Here is a 20,606-nt window from a genome sequence, read left to right as displayed (position 1 = left end):
TATGGAAATTATATGATATATTAATATATATAATGAAAATTAGTCACTCTAAGGCGGTGTTGTATTCCAATAACGGCGGTGTTTCACAAATACTAAAATTGTTTGATGAAGAATGATGAAAAAGATTTAAGAACATTGTACATTGTATAAATCCAGCTCATTATACCATGTGAACATAAAAATAATAGTTGGAACACTGTATTCAGAGATAGATATAGATTTTTAGGGAAGACATTGTAATATGTTTTGACAATACGTCGATAAACATCACTATTACATCAATAAAAATAATATTGTATTTGAGAAGAACTTGGATATAATATTGATCTTGTGTATTCAATGTTTCTTGAAGAATTCAATGTTTTAAGTATAAGGCAAATTTATGTAAGAAATATATTATTATATATGTACAAAAATCATAAAGATATGTTTAAGAAAATTGAGCACAGCTATCGAACTCGTTCGTCAGAAGCAATAGGAATCCAAGTTCCAAGGCTAAAACTCATTCCAAAGTCAAAACTCATTCCACTACTAATACTTATTATACAGCACACACTCTGTATAGAAATCTGCCTGAAAATTTACGTAATACCGAAGGTAAATCCAAAAATATTTATTAAAAAAATGTTAATGACTGGTTAAAGGAGATTGGGAGGACAAATATAGAAGTGATAATTCATTCATTGTATAAATAAAGCAAATGTCGTGTAATGATAGTCCAAATTTAACTCTAAATGTTTACATCTTTTATACTTAAAATCCTTTAAACTTCAAATTTTCTCTGATATTAATACCTGGTTTACCCAAGAATGTGATAGATGCAAGTATGGGGACAGTCCGACGTTAGCCAATCATCGCCAAGACCCTCTTCCACACACAGACTTTGCCTTTGTGGAGAGTTTTCATGAAGTTTTTTAAAATATATAATGTTGAATTTTCTGGAGCTACGATATAATAACAACTAGATTTAGTTATAATGATTAATTTTTTAGTTCAACTGTAAGTTTTATTTATGATTGTTTGGTTGCAGAAGATGTAACGTTGTTGTATAATATGAATATTTGTACCCTGAAATCATGATAATAAAAACCAATTTAATTTGATTTGATTTGATTTGTATTTGTTGAATCGAACATGAAGCTTGCTGATTTATTTCACGAGCACAGATTGGGAGAACTATTTTCAACGTAAGATATTATTCATTCAATTCATAGCACATTGGAATTTCATTTATCCATCAATAGGCTCAATGATTTATAAATCATGATAACGATCGCAGGGAGATTTACAGAGGGCTCAACTCGAAACTGTTTCTCTCATGAGTTTGGATAAAATAATTATGTTTCTGCAATAAATGTGATAATCATTAAGATAATATTATAATTAGCATAAATATGATTGCAATATAATTATTGATTTGTGTGTTGAATTTTCTTATATAGGATGCAGGGAAGGGCATGAGAAAAATTAAGGTATGTCAAAAAAATTTTCATAACTTTTCATTAAGATTTTTTCACCAGTTCGCTCTGATTAAAATACTAAGTGTTGAAGAAGAAAACAATCAACAATAAATGTTGGAGAACAAAACTACGAGAATGTAGGAAGTGAAGAAAGAAAGGGGAGGAAATTAAAAGTAGAGATTCAACCAAAAAAATGAGGACTGAGGCCTAATTAATGGAGTGATGATGGAGCAGAATGTACAAAGATAATGAAGAGGAATGAGCCGGAACGCATAGACATTTCAAGACACAGGACAGCCAGAAAAACAATATTTTCCTGCATGCTTCTAACGCCAATTACTGCTCGAATCCTACATCTCCCAGATCACGAAAATGTATGTGACTGACTTTGATGTTGAGGATGATGTTTATAATGATGATTATGATGTTTATGATGATGATGATGAAGATTATAATGATGAAGATAAAGATGATGATGATGATGATGATGAAGATGAAGATGATGATGATGATGATGTTTATGATGATGTTGATGATGATGATGCGTATGATGATGATGATGATGCTTATGATAATGCTGATGATGAAGATGAAGATAATGATGATGATGATGATGATGATGATGATGATGATGATTGATGATGATGATGTTTATGATGAAGATAATGAAGGTAATGATGATGATGATGATAATGATGAAGATAAAGATTATGATGATGATGATGATGATGTTTATGATGATAATGATGATGTTGATGATGATGATGCTTATGATGATGATATTGATGATGATGTTGATGATGATGATGATGATGATGATGATGATGATGTGATGATGATGATGATAATCATTGTTGATGTTTGATGATCATATGATGAGGATGAAGTTGACGACATTCATGACTCCGATGATGAAGATTATGTTAATGAAATTGTGCCCGACCAAAAACAACACAGTTCAACACTAGTCTTGCCTTTTATTGATTGAAATCGTGAACCGGAGTCGCCTAACCCAAGAAATTCGCCGAATCATGACAACGCCTGCTCCAATCACAATATTGCAATCTGGTCGGGATCCCTCAGTCACCAAAAGTAGGCCAGTCATTCATCATTCCAAGAAATTCGTCCCAATTTGTTGTCACTTTTTCACATCTACTTCAGACGTTTGTCACAATAATATGGTCAGATTCACTGTCAACATTCCTTATAAATAGCATCAATGCTTTCCATTTAACTAATGCTGACAGTATAGAGTGAATCTCACTTAAGAGTGCAATAATTTTGTCACGAGCCACACGTTCCAATATTCTGATTGATCACAATCCATCTGTCGCTCGTTTACTACTACAAACTTTGCCCTATTTCTTTCGATTTTTCATTAATATTACCACAGAATTAATAATAGCATATAGGAGATTTAAGCAATTATAGGAGATTTCTCAATTATAGAGATTTAGATTATATAGATTTAGATTATATAGATTATTTTTTATAGATTATATAGATTTCAATTATAGAGATTTATAGCAATTATAGGAGATTTCTCTGATATTACCTTCAACTCATGACCAAACTGCATGACTCTATATAAACCCATCTTTTGAGTCATCACTCACTCACACACCAATTCATTCATATTTTGAGACGCACACGACTAAACTGCGTGAATATCCGAATTAACTTTCTTATCAATCCGTGTATTGATTTATTGCCAACATTCAATCAATTTCTTCTGTAGGTCTTCTTATCTATTCTAACCATCTGTACTATGTCACGATTTGTATGCCTGAACTGAATAGATTTTATTAGTCATTGTCATTGTATTAATGTCGGCACAAGAATTTCACCAGAGCACTTCTCACTACTCATGTCAAAGAGTGAAAAGTTCAGGTGACTGAATATGCCGGCATGATCACTGTGCTTGTTTCTGATTCCTGATTCAAACCCGGACTACGAAGTGACGAACTGGCATTGGAGAAAGATACAATAGTTCAACATGTAAGGTTATCTGATTTCACTGATAAGTGAATCGATAGTGTTAATAATATTATTGAAATTTGAGTCATCACCAATATTGAACCGTTTTGAAAATGCTATTTTAAAATTTAAAACTGTTGTGGATGAACAGCAAATGATGACAACCAACTAAAAAAGGGGCTAGTCACAAAAATTTATAAAACCTGGGAAATAATGAAAATCATGGAAAATTGCTAATTACAGTGATTATTAGATTATGACGACCAACTAGAAAAAGGGGCAAGTCACAAATTTATAAAACCTGGAAAATAATGAAAATCATGCAAAATTGCTAATTACAGTGATTATGACGACCAACTAGAAAAAGGGGCAAGTCACAAAAATTTATAAAACCTGAAAAATAATGAAAATCATAGAAAATTGCTAATTAAAAACTGTGATTATTCTTCTGACACTCACTAATAGCTTCTTCAAGGTAGGTTTACGTTCATGCGACTCTTCAATCAGTAGCGTCTGCGACTACAGTCAACCGCACGAAAATAGTCCGATGGAAATGGAACAAGTGAGTGCACCGTTGCCAAATAAGAGTTGCTGATCAACGTTGTCCACGGATGAATATAAATGAGAATCAATTAATATTTTAATAATAATATTTCAATATTGTATTATTAATATTTTATTTTTCTAATACACCTGAATAATTGGAGGACTGAAAATCAGTCCTCAAATGTCGCAGACCTTGACTGTCGCGTCCTCATGGTAGGTACTCAGCCGTTCTAATTTCCATCGGACTATTTTCGTGCGGTTGACTATTATATTTTAGTCAAAAGTAGCAACCTAGATAAGAGTAGGTCTAGGTACAATTTATGGTTTTCAATTATATTCTCAAGTTTCTATCTATCCTGACTAATCGCAAACTGCGGATTCGCATAGTAAATAGTGTTAACCTACCATTATAATTCAAAAGAAAGTAGTTATATTATTATATGATTTTTGCTGGCTTAATAAAATGAAGTTTTTTTCAATGATTGAAAATTTACAGCCAAACTCCAACTCTCAGATAAATTACAAAAATTCTAGGCAGAGGGAATCGAACCCGTATACACAAGGAACAGTCAGAACTCACCAAGCATAACACACGTATCCCAACTCCCGCCAAAACACGCACAAGCACTACGAACCAGAATGATAAGCAAACAACAATAGAGAACTACTGTCACCGAGGACTATCGCATACCAACTGACGACTGAGAGAGAAGGTCCACAAACGAACGCTCCTCGAACTCTCCCCCCCCACCATTCTCAACTGTCACTCCCTCCCTTCAAAATGCATGCATACCCTCTTGAACAACCCCCCCCCATCCATGGAACACCCCTAACAACAAAGAAGAAGACACTCGAAAACAAAAAAGCACACAAATAGATGTCGCGATCAAAACAAAACAGACAACCGTGCAATGCTTTGATGCACTCATGCCGACTGGCAGGTAGACCTCAACCACTTCAGTCAGATTCACTTAATTCTGTCAGTATTGGTCGAGTTGGAAGCAGAGGTGTTCATTCCATGAGGTTTGCTGCCAGTTAGGAGAGTGAATTAGCACAACAATCTGTAGAGAGAGTCACTTCAAACTGTCAGCATTGGTCTAATGGGAAGCAGTGATAGTATTCGTACAGGTTGCTGACAGTTGAGAGGGAATTTCACTATACCTGTTTACATTCTGCTAAAACCATATAACTATTTGAATATATAGATATAGTTCTTTCTATATGCTAAACACGTCATTGTCATACAGTACCGAGAACCAGAAAACATCGGCCCCATAGCTTGGAGCTATGGGTGACGTAGAACTTCTGTTATTTTTGGTAGAGAATAGTTATTTATGACGTCGAAATGAGCTGTTATATAAACCGATTTCACCCTTTGCCAACATGGTACAACAATACATGAATGAATATTGTTGAATGATCAATGATGATGGAAATATACGAATGAAGATTGAATATGAGATACTACTGGTGCTATAATGTATTCCTGTTTAAATTGTGTATTTTGTGGGAGCTGTTCATTTGATTTCAGTTTTGTTGCATTCTTGGAAAAGCTATGAATATTATTTGAAACTATATTAGATAAACATAGTATCCAGTGGAATTTTACACATGGCCAGCTACAATGAGTTCACCTTCCATCTTCCTACTATTTTTGGGATAAAATGGTAGACATTGTTAATAATGCAATACATATCCTGTCAATCTGAGCCTACAACAGACACTTATTCTGTTCTATGTGCTGTCAGCTCTCTCTTGCTCTTACTTTATCAAATTTGTAATAGTCTTGACGATTGGGAATAAGTTATACATTGTAACGTGACGTGACGTGACCCGAGTATGCTATATGAGTTAATATCATATGATCAGATAATTGTTTTCATATTGAGACGAATGTAGCACGTGTGAGTATTCTAATATGATCATATGATATTATTAATTCATCTAGCAGACTGTTTGTTGCGTTTGTTGACTGAATGTTGCGTCGCGTCTAGCCTATAACACATTAATCAAAAACTAGTAAAAACATCAATAATCTGATAACACACTAGAACATCAAAAAAATACTTTCACTTTTCATAGATCATACCAGATATTTCCCAAATTTCCCTCTCAAGTTTAGAAAATTATTCGCAGATGAACAAGATTTTCCAATGATGAAGGATCATACAAAAAACATACAGCAATGCTTATAATAGCAATTCAAACTGTTATCAAGAGAAAAATCAGTATTATTCCAGAATCCACAAAAAAACTATACTAATTGAAGGTTGTTTGGCCATCGAAATCCACAAAATTGGGAGAGAGTCATGGTAATTTCATGATTTCAACATACTATCACGTGAATTACAAAACTGCATCCACCGATATCCCTGAATCAATACAGCCATGAAACAGTGATTATCTACGTGAAATTGTAGATTATGTCATTAATCAATTTCATTTCATGAGTACCGAGACCTCACACAAAACAAACTCGTAAATGCGGAGGCAAAAAATGTAGCATTACGACATGAAAATATTTCACCAATAGTAGAATAAATAATAATATTGTTTGAAATCGTCGGATAACAACGAATTTAGTGCTTTGTCATGGATGCAATTCCTCGTTACGTCGAAATAGTTTCCAATCAACGTTGCATCGTACTGGGACAATCGAAGGTGCACAATTACTGGAAACTAGGCCACCATCATGAAACGAACTCTGATCCCTGATAATCACCACCATCATCATCAACATCAACATCATCATCCCCATCATCATCATGACTGGAATCTCTAGAATCAGTTGGTAGCCTAGAGAGATAAATTGAAAACCAAAAATAATAGAAGCTATCAACAATTTCGTCACAGGCGATTCGATTATGCAACGTTGCCCCAAGACTTTCAATCAGCCACTGAACTATCCGCAATACAAGGAAATGAAATTCAACCCGACTCTATCCCGAATAACATTATTAGAATCTATTTGAATACCACCTATTGAGCTGACGCTGAAGTGCAGTTCAACTCAGTGATTTAATAGTTGGATGAACGATGATCATTCGATACAGAAATGTAGGGTAATACGAAATACGAGTGCAGTAAAATGGCATCTATTTCCAACGGATGACCTATTCAGGGTAAAAACAGGAAATGGTCTGCTACAAGATTGATTCATGGAACAATTTTTATGATCGATGGACGTGAATATTTTGTCGTAAATAGTATAGATCGACATAATAGTTTCTTCATGAAATGATTTGAAGATATATTACTGCATATAAAACCGAATATGGGAGTATTGAATATCAATAAAATCGTTTGAATATGAATAGATTAAACTCACCTAGTATGGATGATAATGAAATAGTGGATAATCATAAAGGTTCATATTCATAATGCTGTATATGAATAATATATTTTACCGTTATGTAGATGCTACTGGTACCATAAGATAGATTCTCCACTCACCTGAAAAAATAAAAATAGGTATTAGAAAAGCTGCAAAGTATACATAGGCTAAACAGAGAAAAATATTCCATGAAAATATAACATAATGTTGACGTTGTATTGATTGATTGTATGGATTGGTAAGATGAAAATTGAATTAGTTTCAATAGAGAAAAACATAATTTTTTTACATAAGAATGCCAAAGCAAGATAACATCACCTATTGATAAATTTCAAAGGTTAATCACCGCATCTTTGACCTTCCTGTTTACCTAAAAGAGTATAATATTTGTCTTGTTAAGGTTTTTTATGGCAGTGTATTTGACTACAATAATCTCCACTGTTAATTTATGACAATTCTTATTCAATTTCTATCACAATAATGATCTTTCATATTGATGATCTTCCTTTTCCATTATCAAAGTTACCAACAGTTCCCTAGTAATATTCATAGTTTTTTGATATTCTTCAACTTTAGTATCAGCAGAGACAAGAAATGTCTATGCTTCTGTCTATCTATCTCTTATGCTTATCCTTTATCTATGGTATCAGCACAACAGCGATCCGAAAACTTTTTATTTTTATTCTTCATTGATTCAGAGCAAAATACAGCTTACTCATATCAACTAACAAATATTAAATATGGAGGAAAAGTAACCTTTTTTATGGCAGTGTATTTGACTACAATAATCTCCACTGTTAATTTATGACAATTCTTATCCAATTTCTACCACACTATAAAAGATCTTTCATATATTGATGATATTCCTTTTCCATTATCAAAGTTACCAACAGTTCCCCAGTAATATTCATAGTTTTTTTTATATTCTTCAACTTTAGTATCAGAATTACAGCGGTCCAAAAACCTTTATATTTTTATTCTTCATTGATTCAGAGCAGAATACAGCTTACTCATATCAACTTACAAATATGGAATATGGAGGAAAAGTAACTATTTCTATGGCAGTGTATTTGAGACTTCAATAATCTCCACTGTTAATTTGTGATAATTCTTATTCAATTTCTACCACAATATATGATCTTTCATGTATTCATGATATTCCTTTTCCATTATTTCTATATTGATTCAGTGCAAAAACAGCTTACTCATAGCAACTTACAAATATGAAATATGGAGGAAAAGTAGCCTCATAGACAAACCAAACATCTAAGAATCTAAAATCGTTGATGATACCGTAACTAGTTTAATGAATATCTCTCATTACATTTGAATACAACTCATAATCTTTTACTGAGTGATGAAGTTCGTGCTTAGTTTGACGGGGTTGATGCCAACCTCCAACCTCCATAAACAACATCAGGAAACACCATGTGATAGGTCTCAATAGACTCCCTTCCGCACACCCCGTCAAAAGAAATTATCCGACCAAGAGGGGAAACAACCAAATGAATGATGAACGAGAGAGAAATGGCCCGATCGCGTGCGTGATATCGCCAACAAGCAAAGGTTGCCAACAAACCGCGATAACACAACGACAACACTCCACATCTACAACTTGGACACTCCGTATAGCGAGAGGCAGCTACAGTGAGATTCAATTCATACTGACAGCATTCCTTATGAGCGATAACACCAATGTTTCACATCTAACAAATACTGACAGTATAGAGAGCAGCTCCACATCTGTCTGCGGGGTGAATTCAACTATCATCAACAAAATTCAACACGCGCTTCTCAAGACATCAATATTTCTCCTGATACTTCTTTTTCTTCTTGATCTTCTCCTTTGACTGTTTCTTCTCTTTTTTGTCCTTATTCATTTCTTCTTTTTTATCCATATTCTTTATTCATTTCTTCTTTTTTATCCACCTTCTTATTCATTTATTCTCTTTTATCCATTTTCTTATTGATTTCTCCTTTTTTATCAATCTTCTTACTCATTTCTTCTTTTTTATCCATCTTCTTATTAATTTCTTCTCTTTTATCCATATTCTTATTCATTTCTTCTTTTTAATGCATCTTCTTATTCATTTCTTCTTTTTTATCCATCTTCTTATTCATTTCTTCTTTTTTATGCATCTCCTTATTCATTTCTTCTTTTTTATTCTTCTCTTCTTTTCTCCATGTTCTCGCACCTACCTTGTTCTTCACCCTCCTCGTTAGCTATCCATTTTCTTCATATCTAAGTTTTTTCTTCTTATTAATTTCTTCTCTTTTATCCATATTATTATTCATTTCTTCTTTTTAATGCATCTTCTTATTCATTTCTTCTTTTTTATCCATCTTCTTATTCATTTCTTCTTTTTTATGCATCTCCTTATTCATTTCTTCTTTTTTATCCTTCTCTTCTTTCCTCCATGTTCTCGCACCTACCTTGTTCTTCACCCTCCTCGTTAGCTATCCATTTTCTTCATATCTAAGTTTTTTCTTAATAACTCTCTCTCCTGCTTACAATTTCACAACTACTTTCTTCCTTAAAAACCCTTCCCCTCATAATAATCACTATTATTTTCTCCTCTCCTCTTCTTCCTGAATTTTTTTTCTGTATATTTATGTTTATTTATTTATTTATTTATTTATTTATTCCTTGAAAAAGCATTACAATAATTCACAATTTAGAAATATAACAACAAAATGAATCAATAGGAAATACAAATAAACATAAGGAACTACTTCCCCAAAAGAGCAAGCTCGAGCTTGGGGAAGGAGCAGCCGTACTTTGACTACTTACTTATTATTAATTAACATTACAGTATATACATTAACAACTAAAATCAAATCCTTTCAATAAACAAGATAAATCAGTGATGCTATAATAGATCAATATATTTACATACAATATGTGTTAGAATGCAACAAAATTTGTAAATTATAATAATGACCTGATATTGCCTAGCCCAGTGTATAACATGATATAAGATGTGGTACAAAATGAAATCTATTCAATTGGAATAATTACTATACTAATGTAATCCAGAAATTCTCGGCACTATCCCAGCCATGAGAGCTAACCAGATACTTTTTCAAATGTAGTCAAAAGTTTTTTTGGGCGAGTAAACCTCTCAAATTACTTGGAAGAATATTAAAAAATAATGGAGATAAATATATGAAGCTACGCTGACCAGCAGTAGTCAATAATCCAGGAACAGTAACCAGACCTGACTCCTCCCGTCTTGTAATAGCACAATCCGTTCTATTAATGAAATGAAAAAGTGATAGCTTCTTATAATATAATATGATGTGTTTCAGGTATATCTGTCTAATCGGTAGAACTGAAAATTCCAAAAAAGCCAATCTTGTTGAATACATTCTATTCTTTTTCAGAATAATTTTTAATATTAAATTTTGTATTGTTTTTACTGGTTTTAGAACATTTGTATATGCACCACCCCAACCCACAATACCATATTGGAGCAATTATGTTATTTTAGCCTATTCCACCCGTCCAACAACAAATAAAATTTTTCTTTTCCGTACCTTTTTTCCTCATTTACTTCTTCCCACCCTTCAGTTTCCCCTGTTCATCCATCTTCTGCCTTCTCACTAATCAAATTCATCCAAATTTTGTGTTTTATAGTCTGTTTGGTTAGTACTCCACTTCATTTTATCCTCCTTCCTCCTGTTATACTTTCTCCTTCTGTTCCCATTGATCCTCTCCCACATATTATTTTTCTTTTACAATTTTTATTTATTTCACATGACTCATCCCTGAGCCTTCATCATATCATTTTACACGTATTCTTCTGCCTCATGATATATTTTCCTGTCTCATATCCTTATTCCTGGAACTGAAAACTGGAAATTCTACCAATTTATTCTGCTTCCTTGATTCCTTCTCTTCCTCCTCCTCGACCGTCTCTGATTCATCAACACATTCTTCTTTCTTCTTCCTTTTTCTCCCTTTTTCTTCTTCTTCTTCTTCTTCTTCTTCTTCTTCCTTCTTATGACACCCCACTATCTTCCATTTATCATCCATTTGTCATTTTTTGTTAATCTCAATTTTCTACTTCCCTTCCTATTTTCAACACTTCTTGGTTTCCCACTTTTTTTCTTACACTGCCAAAGTTTTTTCCCACAACGACTGGCTGCAAAAGATTAACGATCGATAGTTCACAAGTCGATAGTCGTTACAACTTGAATCGACTATAGTTTTAATGACTCAAAAGCACGCCATTGCTTCTTCTCCAATCTAATAGTATAACGGCAATTAAATCGAATTGAGTGCAACATTTACTCATTACTTCCTTATAAAACTATTCGAATTGCATGTCGATTTGTATGTATGGTAGAATTTGGTGTAGGAAGCATGAAAAACTAATAGATTTATTCCATGCGGGATAAATTAAAGGTTTACATATCATAAATGGCGACTTATCAAGCGAACATACCGTATATGACACACTTCCGTTGTTATGTTTTACATACTTCTCCAGCAAAACTCCATTAGTCATTAAAACTATTGCATTGGATCAACAAGTTATGTAAAAGATGAAGGAGGAAAATGAGTTTGAAATTAACAAATATTGCCGACCATGTTGGTCTATTGGTCTGGTACTATCATGATGATAGTACCGTGCTGTACCGATACTATAGGTAAACTATAGTAGGATACTATAGTAGTACCGATACTATCATGCTGATACTTCAGTCTGATAGCACCGCAGAGTTCGTGGGCTCGAATCCCACCGGTGTCATGGACGTTAGATGATCTAATGAAATCCCCCTCATACATCCCATGACGCACCCGAGAAGCTCGAATGCAAGAAGCGGGCAAAAACCGTATGTGGGCATCATCCGCAATAAAGGATATTGATTTTTCAGTTTCATTTCCACTATTGAATCTGATGCCTACAGGAATTTTATGCACTACTCTTTCAAAAATGAGTTTATGATGAAAGTTCTACTTTGCTGAAATAAGAGTAAGAGACAGATCTCAACCATTCCAAGGTGTATGGTAGCTCTACTTTGCCACCATGTTTGCAATTAAATTATATTCATGCCAAATTTTGAAGCCTCCAATTACAGAAGAGAGAAACATTGTTCATTACTCCGTGCTCTAATCAACAATACATACTTCATAAAGTGACAGATTTTATAGAGAGTCAAAGATTGAATCTCTTTACCTTCTCAAGAACAAACATATTGTAGTTTGTAGTGTAGTAGGCCTAGTATCGTTCCAGAGATTCGCTCAAATCAGTTTTCTAACTGAAACTAGTCTTTACAAAAATTTGAATATAAATGTGTTGAAAATCATCTCAAGCAATGAACCCTAATAGCTTCAGTCCACAAATCAAGTGATAGTTCCCATTTCTTGCCGACAAAGGCTCGAATCGGCGAAAATAAAGGACGATGACCCTTGTTTTTCAAACCGGAAGTTTTTCAACAACAGCTGTTGGAGAATCTGCCGTTCTAAAAAACGGCGAGGTTACTAAGGAAGACGTAAGAGACAGAGCAGAAAGGTGATAGAGGAATGCCGATTGGAAGGAATAAATTGTGCTGGTTGATCGCCGATTGTGGAAAGAAATGACAGAGGAGTGGAAGGAGGAAGTGGAGAAGAAAAAAGTAGAGAAGAAAGAGAGTAGGAGGAGGAGGATGATGATGAGGAGGAGGGGGTTGAGGAGGGTGAGAGGGAGGAGGAGGAGTGGGATGAGGAGGATGAGATTGAGGAGGAGAAGGAGGAGAAGAGAAAGAAGAAAAAGGAGAAGAGTTTCCTGATCGGTGTCACGGAATTCGACTTTATCAGGTGACAAGCAAAATGCTAGATGCCATTCTGTCAACGGATATAGTCATGGGTACTGGTTGGGTGATCAAGCATTGTATTGTATTGCGACAGGAGTGATTACTGGTAACTTATCAATGTGAAGGGAGAATGAATGCTGTACCGTTGTTTCGTGATTTACTCCGTACTGGAGGTAATTGCGATTTGACAATATTTCAACGTTCGATTCTCAGGCTTGATTGAAAGAATGATTGGGAGGCTTGGTCTTCATTAATACTACGAGTTAGAATGAGGGAATTGCAAAAGAGAGAAATAGGCTTGGAGGGAAGTTAAATGCAAGAACTACTATACAATCATATGTGAAGTGGGAAATTTATGGAAATTTGTTGAAGTTTATGGGAACGAAGAGGAGTTTGCTTTTTACTTTCCTTGCCCTATCACTATGGGTAAGGAGTGTTTGTGTGTCTGTGTACACGATATCTCATCTCCCAATAAACGGAATGACTAGAAATTTGGAATTTAAGGTCCTTACACTATAAGGATCCGACACGAACAATTGCGATCAAATCCAATTCAAGATGGCAACTAAAATTGCGAAAATGTTGTTAAAAGCAGGGTTTTCGCGATTTTCTCGAAAACGGCTCCAATGATTTTGATCAAATTAATACCTAAAATAGTCATTAATATGCTCTATCAACTGCCACAAGTCTCATATCTGTAAAAATTTCAGGAGCTCCACCTCATCTATTGAAAGTTTGATTTTGGATTTCCAATTATCAGGCTTCAGATACCATTCAAACGGAAATTTTCAAGAGGAATAGATTAAGCTTGAAAATCTCTACAATAAATGTTTTGTAACATTTTCACCCAAAATTGAAAATAAGCTCGAAATTCGAGAAAATGTGATTATTCAATTACAAACTGTGTGCAACTGTTGATTCTATTAAATCATTCACTATGAAGAGATAGCAGACCTCGTGTGTCTCCAGCGTTATTGTCCTGTCACCAGCTCAGATCTTTGATTAGTAGACTTGAGATGCACGTGAACACTAACGTCAGGTGATTAATTTGCATAACGTCAAGGAAAGTTGTGAGAGTGCGCCACACCAGATTTTCAACAAATATTATGTCGTTAACCCCTTAAAAAGCTAATAGCTGGAAGGTTTAAAAATGTATCATGTGTACGGTTTATATTAAAATTGTATTTTGAATAAAATAAATTGAAAATAGAATGATAAAGCATAGAATTTATGTCAAGCTAGCCAATTAAAATTTTTATTTTTTCATTTATAATTGAGAGTGTTCACCCATGAGACACTTTAACAAATCAAACAGAAAATAACACTGGAAAGATTAGGAAAATACAAGAGCAATGAGATCATTCATGTATGATCTACACTGAGATGATTAAAATGGAGAACGAACCTACATAAAGTTGAATCTCTATGGACTATAAAGTTCATTGAACAGCATATTTTCTCTAATATTTTTTATTATCTGTTCGATTGTTATATGATCAGTGACTATAGCATATTCATAGAGTATAGAATGTAAGAATTACACTCTATACTCTCTGAGAATATTACCATAGCTTGTGTATTAGCAATGAGGATCGGAAAAATATTTTCTCTATGCTTTATTATCTATCCTTTCCTCTCTATCCTTACCTATCTATCATCTCTATCCTTTAGAACACTTTACCAATATACGACACTATAGTACTGTATTTTGGAAAGATTATAACATCGAAATGAAATAGATTGGACTCAATTTCCAAGGAAGGCACGTGAATCAGAGTTTGGAGAAGCAGTTTCGACGTACCGAAATGGGGACAGCTAGCGTTTATGGAAAAGAATGCTCTCTGCTTTCAACTCCCTTTTTGTTCAAATGTTAAAATGCTTAGAAGCATTTTTATTAGCGCAGAATCGCACATTTTAAAAGCGTCCATCACGAATTCTCCCTCACACCGAATTTTCCATGACATTTCAAAAGCGTTTCTAATTAAAGTTCTTCAAAGCACACTCTACATATACCCGCACGCCTACACTTTTACGATTTCTCTGTTTGAACATCCATTACAATCCACACAAATCATTTAAAATTTGAAAACACACATCAACTAAATTATCTCCCCATCAGGAAAGATTCAAGCAACATTGAAGAGTTTTCAGGGCTCCTGTAATCATAAGTTCAAATTCATATCTACTCGCTTGATAAATTTTTTTGCTGTATCTAACGGCTTCTGCAACTGCAAATTCTATGTCCCTCAAATTTAATCTCTGTCGAGATGATGAGAGAACTCAATTTTTTAAAGTAATTACAGTACGTAGAGAATGATCTTATCGTAGGTTAGACCATAAACTTTTGCATTGAAATCTGTTCAGCTGGGGGTGCCCACGTCACACAAATTTTGAAAAATTCCATCTGCCCCCCTATAAATTGCTAACCCCGCAAAATGAGATTTATTTTTGAGCCCACACCAAAAAATTTCAAGACGCAGTCTGCGTCCAAACCTTATTACAGTATAATATTAATAAATAGAAATAGGAAATCCAAGTACCCTTTTAAAAAATGTTTCACACGCATTTTTCAACAGTAATAATAATAATATTCAAACAGTTTCGGATTCAAAGAAAAAATGTAGTGATTTAATATCTGTCAATAATATGTGAATAATAAGGTGGAGCAGGATTGAAGTATCGTAATAGGTGTGGTACTTTTCCATAATGAAAACACAAATTTGAAATTGTCAACCACTTTTTATTATTATAATTTATTATTATAATAATATTCTATACAGAACCAGGTTTCGTGGCTTTACCAGCCACATCTTCAGCTGTTTTGCTTCATCTTCAGCTTCATCTTCAGAAAACCTGATACTGTATATATTATAATGATTTATAATAATAAAAAGTGGTTGACAATTTCAAATTTGTGTTTTCATTATCATAATAGGATTCTCAACTACTTCTTCAGAGAATTAGGCCCAAAAAAATTTATTATTTTGATACGATTTTGCATTTGATTCTAACATAGATTTAAATCATCATGCCTAACCTCAAAACATGAGTAATGTAATACTAAAATGTTTTCCTACTTTATTATCCTTTATGAATATACCTCAACAAAACAGTTCTATGTTACTGAAATTTGCAGTGAAATTCTTGTAGCCAAATTAACTAGGTTTATAACCTCGGCACTATAAACGTAAACACTGACAGTGACAGGTGAGAGCAACGAGCACAAAAACGATGGATGACAGGTTAGAAACTGAACAAATGAAAAGTGGCATGATTGATTGATGAATCGAATTTTCAACCTATCAGCTGATGATCGATGTCTTCAGTATCTGAATCGCCCCAGAGAGAGCGCCACTTGCCTGGTCAGCATTATTGATACAACCGTCACTTCTATTCTAGTATCATCACAGAGAACTGAATACGGATATTCTATTGTCTCTGGTATCATACTTAGCATTTTAATAATGTTACAGTTACGTGTGACAATGCAGTACTAATAGTTCTAATAGTACTAATAATTCCCACTTATCACTAAACTTATCAGGATGAAGTCCTTTAAATCATCATGCCTAACCTCAAAACATGAGTAGTGTAATACTAAACTGTTTTTCTACTTTATTATAATCCATGAATATACATCAACATAACAGTTTAATCTCACTAAAATTTATCTTACTGAGTTAGTGAGTAACTGTAGAAATTAATGGTACTGTAATAGTGAAAAAAATTCAATCCCACGGATATGAGTTTTATACCATGAAACAGTTCATTCCATAAAAACGTTTTTTGACAGTGACCTCGAGAGAAACAATTTCCTAATCCTACTTCTAAGTAGGAAGACTCGTTTCCTAACAAGTATTTTGATATTGTAATAATTTCAACTAAAAACAATCCCTCATTTGAAGTTATTCTGTTGAAATCCCCGATTGCGGTGGTGCTTCCACTTTTCCAAATTTCAAATTTTCTCAGCAACTCAGTTGAGTGACTAGTGAGAGAAATGCTTTTCCAAGATGAAAATTTCAAGTTTATTCACGTTTCTGTCTAACAGTGCCTGTGGAAATTTTCAGAATTAATTTTCCCCTCAAGACATCCTTCCACCAAACCACTCTACAACCAGAACTGACACCCCCACCCACCTCCCACCATGTGAAAAGACGCCTTTTCTCACCGACATTCTCGTCAAACCACGCTATGAATAATTCCGAATAACTGTCTCTCATTTTGTTTCTCTTACTCTCTCTACATTTAACCCATTCTCTCCCTCTTTTGGCTTTTCTACTTAATTTTCAACTCTCCATTTCCCAAGGAAAGACACAGCTCTCGTAGCTTAAAAGCTTCTATTCCATCTTCCTCACTGGCATCACTTATAGAATGGGAAGTAGTTAATTGGAGTGTTTCAAGGAATTTCCAGGCTAAATGATTGACCATTTCATTAATAAATATAATTTATTAGGGAGATTTATCCGAGATTCCTTTGCTAAATGAAAAACTTACCTTTATTTACGTATTATAAATGAAATACTTATCATGAGTATCCGAAACTTAAGCAGATTAATCATGCCTATTAATAGCTGATAACAATATCTGTCTGTTAGTAGCTTTTATCTCCAAAACAATAATTGTATGAAATTGCATTACAATTTTACTTTCTCTCAACAACCCTATAGCGGAAAAGGATATTTACACTACGTCATAAAGTAAGTTACATACGAACTGAGGAAGTATGGATATTAACCCATAGTATAAGTAATTCCTCGAGTTGGACAAGAAATGCTAGAACCTTTTGGGAGTTGATATCTAATAGTGGACCCTCTCACATGTTGTCATAAATGAATTCACGTCATGAAAAAATAATGAGCAGAAGAAATCATACTTTCTGCGAATCCACCACCCACATATTCATCGGAAATACTTTTCACAACTTCCTAACATACGGCACTTATGCGCCAATTATCTTGTAGATTAAGCTTAGCCTTCGACATAATAACGATCAATAATGATAGTGATAAAGTTACTGATAATGATATGGTATCAAAGCTTTTACTATGTTGATAGGTTACTTATTTGAAGAACGGGAAAGACTTTCCTTCTCAGAAAAGTTGTTCCTTTTCTATTCTGTTGTTGATACTCCTGAATTCTCAGAAAAAGTTGATCATTCGACATCATTCTCCTACCTAATCTCGATTGTTCTTCTGAAACTGTTAGTCCAACCAACAGTGGGCTCAATTCCTGTCGTCTTGAAGAGAATACGAGATCAACATCATCTGATGTGAGCTTTGTCGTTCCTAACTGTTTTGACATCAACATTGTCTCCAACTCATGTTTAACTAGCATCTACATTGAAATTGCTTTCCCGCTAATGCCATTACAACCTTTGCCCTCTATTTGAGAACCTAGTTTGAAGAAAACCCTGTTTGTAATCACTTTGATCTTGTACGGAATTTTGTTTGGCACTTTTGCGCCCAAGTTAGAAAGATAAGGCGTGTTTCTATGTGTGTTGGAGACGTTCAAACAAAAGGTTGTTAAGCCAATTAAATTCAATTGTCTGTTATCCTACTAACACAGCTGGAATACTTCCTAGAATTTTCCACTATGGATTCTGTAGGTTAACACCTACATGTGGAGACATTCACTGGAATTATCAATATAGAGGTACCTTATGTTGTAATGCAGAGAGTCACATTGGTGAACAAAGTTACTGATTTAATTATTTAGAAGAAATTAAGTCTTTTGTGAAGTAGTACAGTATTGCGTGTTCAACATAGTCAAAGCTTTTTTGTTCAAAGTCAAATGTGTACTTGGTGTTAACGTATAATCACTAAAGATTTCATCAAAAGTCTGATGAGATTCCTGATAGTACAGGAAAATAAGGATTTTCTGGGAAAATAGTCAATTTAAACTGGATGGATAATTGATCAGTAGTTTTATTTGCGCAGTAGGGTAGAATAAGATTGGGTAAGCGAGAATTTCGTAGCACCATTTATATCTCGAACCCTTATGAGGTGGCTATTGGTATAAGGAATTAATAACAGATCTATAATAAATAAATTAAAAACAATTTAATCTGTATCTCTATTTTCATTTTCAGATTCAATTTGTTGTGAATTGTGTATATTTTTGCAGTTTCAATTTATATGAGCATAGGATGAAGAAGCTGACATTCAGTTTATATGTGTCGAAACAATGACAGTTATGTAAATTCAGGTTCCTAATGCACACAGGAATCATGTTCATCAGATATTGTACCACACAGAATCAACATACTCTTAAAATATTTGCAGGCTATGTTCTGGAGAGCAAAACTATATTAATGAAAAAAAAATAATTGGAGGACGAGGAATGTTATACCTAAAATAACATTGCAGATGTTGATGAACCATTGCGAAAAAAAATTATCAGTTTCTAATGGATTCGTTTCATTAAATCGCCTACATAATCAAGATGACTTTATTCAAAGTCTTTCAGCTTTCTTAATTACCAACTTCAGTGAGAGCAGCATTGTGTGAAAAGGTTGTAGGATCAGAAAAAAGTTAATGAATTGTTTGAGCAGCGAAAATGGGAGCTGAATTGGGAAACCGGGCTTCACAACGCTCGTCACCAAAGATTCGAAACAGTTATTCATTAAAAGCGCCTTATTGCTCTGTCACAGCTTTATAAACTCAACAAAGAATTTATAAAAAGACAGCTATATTACAGCAATATCAACTCAACAAAGAGTTTTTGATAAGACAAACTCATCATCAATCTCGTTCACAAAGAGTATATTCGCATAGTTTTTTTCAGCCCTTTTTCAGAAATGGTAGGCCTACAGTAATTCCATAATAATTTATATAATCGAGCACTCATCCAGTTGCACCAATTAAAATTATTAATTTATCAAACTAAAATGTTGAAACTTCTTCTGAGTTCCTTAGGGGATTGTAGACAGCCCCAATAAAATAAATCACATACCATACTATGATAGGAAATATGAGATAAAAATGGGAAACCTAAAAAGGAAAGCGATAAGAAATTCCAACCACTAATAACTGGAAATTCAAAACCAGTAATTCAATAGAACAATTTGAGATACTTGTTTCGATTATAACACCTCTCAATCTCTAGTGAACTGAAAGTTGAAACATCGAGCAGCAGAATTTACAGAGAGGATGGAACCATATGAATGGCCATAAGTTGACCAATTAAGTTTGAGCTCTCAGCTCTGTCATTGGCTGAGACAAGACACGTCTACAGTTTCTAAAATAAGGTCATACAAATCATGTTTATTGTACATACGATTGTTGTACAGATTAATCCATTCTATAATATCACGATATCAGTACAGCAGTATCTATAATTCTAGAGTACAGATACAATACAGTTCTAGAATATAGTAGTACATCAGTATATAGTTCAAGAGTTCAATTCGATTTCGAGAAGTCCATAACAAGCCAAGTAACAATGATACAATACACCACATCAACATGTCACATCATACTCATCTGCAATGA

At 33.9% G+C, this 20,606-nt stretch overlaps 1 protein-coding gene across 5 annotated transcripts in view; it reads right to left on the bottom strand.

The window, feature by feature from the left end:
* Positions 1 to 20,606, bottom strand: part of LOC111064370 (rho GTPase-activating protein 7) — a 213,084-nt gene that overhangs the window by 38,692 nt on the left and 153,786 nt on the right. The window contains exon 1 of one of the 5 annotated variants that reach the window (XM_039432127.1): positions 4,564 to 4,670. The exons of the other annotated variants lie outside the window; for them this stretch is intronic. Coding sequence (XP_039288061.1) covers positions 4,564 to 4,570 — 7 coding nt within the window. The 5' untranslated portion in view covers positions 4,571 to 4,670. Of the gene's footprint in view, positions 1 to 4,563; positions 4,671 to 20,606 lie in introns of those variants that run through there. 5 annotated transcript variants of the gene reach the window in all.

The sequence above is a fragment of the Nilaparvata lugens genome, chromosome 7 (genome assembly GCF_014356525.2).
Source record: "Nilaparvata lugens isolate BPH chromosome 7, ASM1435652v1, whole genome shotgun sequence".
Classification (NCBI taxonomy): Eukaryota; Metazoa; Arthropoda; class Insecta; order Hemiptera; family Delphacidae; genus Nilaparvata; species Nilaparvata lugens.
This window is presented reverse-complemented; position numbering and strand designations above follow the sequence as displayed.